This window comes from Gossypium hirsutum, chromosome A01 (genome assembly GCF_007990345.1).
Source record: "Gossypium hirsutum isolate 1008001.06 chromosome A01, Gossypium_hirsutum_v2.1, whole genome shotgun sequence".
In the NCBI taxonomy this organism is placed as follows: domain Eukaryota; kingdom Viridiplantae; phylum Streptophyta; class Magnoliopsida; order Malvales; family Malvaceae; genus Gossypium; species Gossypium hirsutum.
The window spans coordinates 21,504,299-21,507,898 of record NC_053424.1 but is presented as its reverse complement, the minus strand read 5'-3'; the positions used below and the strand labels follow the sequence as shown (position 1 = coordinate 21,507,898).

General features: G+C 39.8%; 1 protein-coding gene across 1 annotated transcript; it reads right to left on the bottom strand.

Annotated features, from left to right (window-relative positions):
* Nucleotides 1-524: 524 nt before the first annotated feature.
* Nucleotides 525-2,025, bottom strand: LOC121204710 (uncharacterized). The gene is made up of 3 exons (XM_041075095.1): nucleotides 1,885-2,025; nucleotides 1,229-1,529; nucleotides 525-1,022 (listed from the first exon to the last, which is right to left on the bottom strand). Exons 1-3 carry the CDS (start codon nucleotides 1,915-1,917, stop codon nucleotides 565-567), a joined length of 792 nt encoding a protein of 263 aa, XP_040931029.1. The 5' UTR covers nucleotides 1,918-2,025; the 3' UTR covers nucleotides 525-564.
* Between the last annotated feature and the right edge of the window lie 1,575 nt (nucleotides 2,026-3,600).

Here is a 3,600-nt window from a genome sequence, read left to right as displayed (position 1 = left end):
AGATTTCATCCTTAGGGTCAGGAAAATAAAATTCTTGCAATTTAATCCTTATTTCCAGCTATTATTCTCATACATATTGATAACAGTCTCTATAAAATATCAAAATTTTCCATAATTTCAACACTTTTCAATTTAATCCTTAAAATATGTTTTCCCCCAATCTTGAACTAAATTAATAATTTCACTCAATATTATAATTTAAATAATAAAATAATCCATTTCATGCAATTTGATCATTTCTGACATACGAAGTTTGTCCATTTAAAACAAGAGTAGGAAGACGACTAATGAGATAAACCGCACAACAAAACGCATAGGCCCAAAACTCCATAGAGAGATCTTCTTGGGCCAAAAGGGTAAGGCCCATATCTATAATGTGCCGATGTTTACGTTCAGCCACTCCATTTTGTTCCGAGGTATATGGACAAGTCAGCCGATGAACTATCCCTTGAGATGCTAGAACAGAAGTAAATGCTCGATACTTACAACCCCAATCACTCTGAAACTGTTTGATAGTCTTGCCAAACTGAGTCTTGATCAATTTTTGAAATTGAATAAAATATTCTATGGCCTGAGATTTTTGACGAGCCAAATAAATCCAACAAAACTGAGTACACATATAAATAAACGACACATAATACCAGTTATTATCACACGCAACTGATGCAATCCCCAAAGATCAAAAACATCTAATGCAAAGGGATCAATATATTCTATAGTTGAATCAGAAAATGGCAATTTATGGAATTTGCCTTTTTTACAAACAATGCAAACACTATCAAGCAACATATTATTTAATGTAAGATTACACTTATCCAGAACAGTTTTAACAACAGACGTAAACGGATGGCCCTGGTGATTATGCCACAATGAAAAAACATCACTGTCATCGGGCCGACGCTGAAGTCCAACGTGAGCAATAGAAGGAGCTATAGTGCTTGAAATAGAAGTACCCGGTAAGGAAAACACGTACAATCCATCAGGAAGATGGCCTTCAGCAAAACTTCCCGGGTCACGCTGTCCTTAATAACACAATATGTGGAATGGAATTCAAAAAAGACACCATTGTCAGTGGCAAACTGAGATACAAATAATAATTTTTTTTGTACTGCCGGAACACACAAAACATTAGATAACCAAAGCAGTTTAGACTGCGTAAATTATACCCCCTGACCAATAGACGAGATTATAGCAGGCGTTCCATCAGCTATTAAGAGTGAAGACGTACCTGAATACGGGTTAAGTGTCATGCAAAGCCGAAGGATCCCGACAAACATAATTACTAGCACCAGAGTCAGGTTACCACGAGGAGGTGCCAACTGGCATAAGAATATACGAGTCTGTGCCATCACCATTAGAGCCAACTTGTGTAGTATTTCCATAAGACCTAGAGGAATCAAAATAATCAGATGCGTGAATGTCACCGACTCGAGGAAGTCCAATGCAAGGATCAAACCCAGAGTAGACACGCGCACAGGGTTTGGTGCGCCAAGGAACCACAATCCCACTCGGCTGACCATCATTCGGCCCTACACCAATAAAGGGATCAAATTGAACATTATTAGAAATAGGCTCAATAGGAATGGATGGGGTAGTCGGCCTAGGAACGCCATGTACAGGCCCAAAAGCATGTGATCGACGCACATGAGGCCTAGGCGCATAACCCATAGCTGGCCCACGTGCTGACAAATTGGGCTGCTCATTAACACCATGTACACCTCTATTGCCATCATGAGAGAAAAAATCTCTTTGACCCACGATGTACTGTTGACCACATTCAAAACAATTTTGACCAGAATTAGGTGTAAACCTAGGCCGACGGTTTTTTTGAGAGAACCAGCCTTCATCTCCAAACTCATCATGCAAACCAGGAGACAAGCCTACCATTAAAGTTACTTGATGCGACGCCGGAGCCATTGCCGGCAAAGAGTCGTCGCGATGGTACCTATTGTAGCACCTTCGTGCGATATGTCCAAACCGCAAGCAAATTTAGCACTGTAGACGTGGCCGAAAACTTCTTCCTCGACTACCACGAGATGGAGGTCGACCACCACGAGTGACACCCTTCACTAGCTGCGAAGAAACATTCTCCACCATATTCGTCACAAATAAGAGCTCTTGGACCTCTCGCGCCTGACGAGACTCACACTCGAGGAGGGCATCGACTACACGTTGAAAAGGAAACGGAGTGGAGGAGAGAGACGCAGAGGACACAACAACATCAAACTCGGCCGGTAATCCTGCAAACATGATTTCAATTTTCTCTGCCTCTGAGATGTGAGAACCAGAAGCTTCCAAGAGAGCACAGAGACCTTTGATTTTCGCAACATACCCCTTGATGGAGAGGCTCCCTTTCTTGAGAGAATGCAATTCATGACGGATCCGAGATTGCTTAGCACTTGTGTTGGCCGCAAACAGACTTGTCGTAGTCAACCACACGTCAGAAACCGATCGTACATTCGTGAAGAAGGACAAAAATGAAGAGCTGATCGTGGAAAGAAGCCACGAGGTAAGAAGCTAATCTTGTTGATCGAAGACCGTGGCAGACGAATTCGCAAGAAGAGCACTGTTTGGTCCTTGGTCAAACCTCTGCGGAGCAGTAAAAGAGCCATCCAAAAAGCCTACCAAATCATATCCAGCAACAATGTGTCGAATCTGTTACTGCCATTGAAGAAAAGTGCCTTCGTCAAGTTTGACCACATCATGCCGAGGAAACGACGTCATGACATGATCACCATGAAAGACCGCACCATGATGCTCATTGAAATCGGAGTCAGCGGAGTGAGTAGTAGCCATCCCCGAGTATCAACAAGCGACTGATACCATGAAGAAATATTGGTAATCTAATGAAGAAATTCCATTAATGTATTTAGACTTCAAAACTTGTTTTTGTACATTTGGAAAATAGTATTTATAGACTTAGTTAACAGACTTAGCTAACAAGCTTAGCTAACAAACTTGCTAACAGAATTGCTACTCATAACAGCTTGACTAACAACTTAGCTAAGCTAACACTAATATCCTTAACACATTGAGACAGATTGTTTACGAGTAGTGAACTCTTTGCATGCTCAAGATATTGATGTCTCTGAGTTTGGTTTGTTGGTTCAGAACTGCCGAAATGTTACTTATTTTCAGCATTTTTCATTTTGTTGGACTCGTGAAGAAGCTAATAAAGCTACTCATTCGCTTGCTCGGGTAGTTTCATTGTATACGAACCACAGAATAGAGTAAGCCGTCTGATGGTCTCTCTATTGTTTTATCATTTGATGCTATGAATGCCGAGGCTAATAATAGTGTAAAGTGTAGGATGGGATGTATAAGGTAAGTCTGTGTGCTTGGGTTAGTTTTGCTCTTGCCTTTGCTTCAGTTGACTTGTTTTATTGCTCTTGTTTTGTTACTTTGGTTTTTAATACAATTATGTTTCAAAAAGAATTTTATTGTTTGGTAAGAACTAAAATTTTAAAATTTGAGAAGTACAAACACTAAAAACAACTAAATTAAAATATAAAAATTAAATCCACAAATTTCACAAAATATAAAGACTAACAACAAAATGTCACCTAATATGTTTGATAAATAAAATTAAAAACTTATATT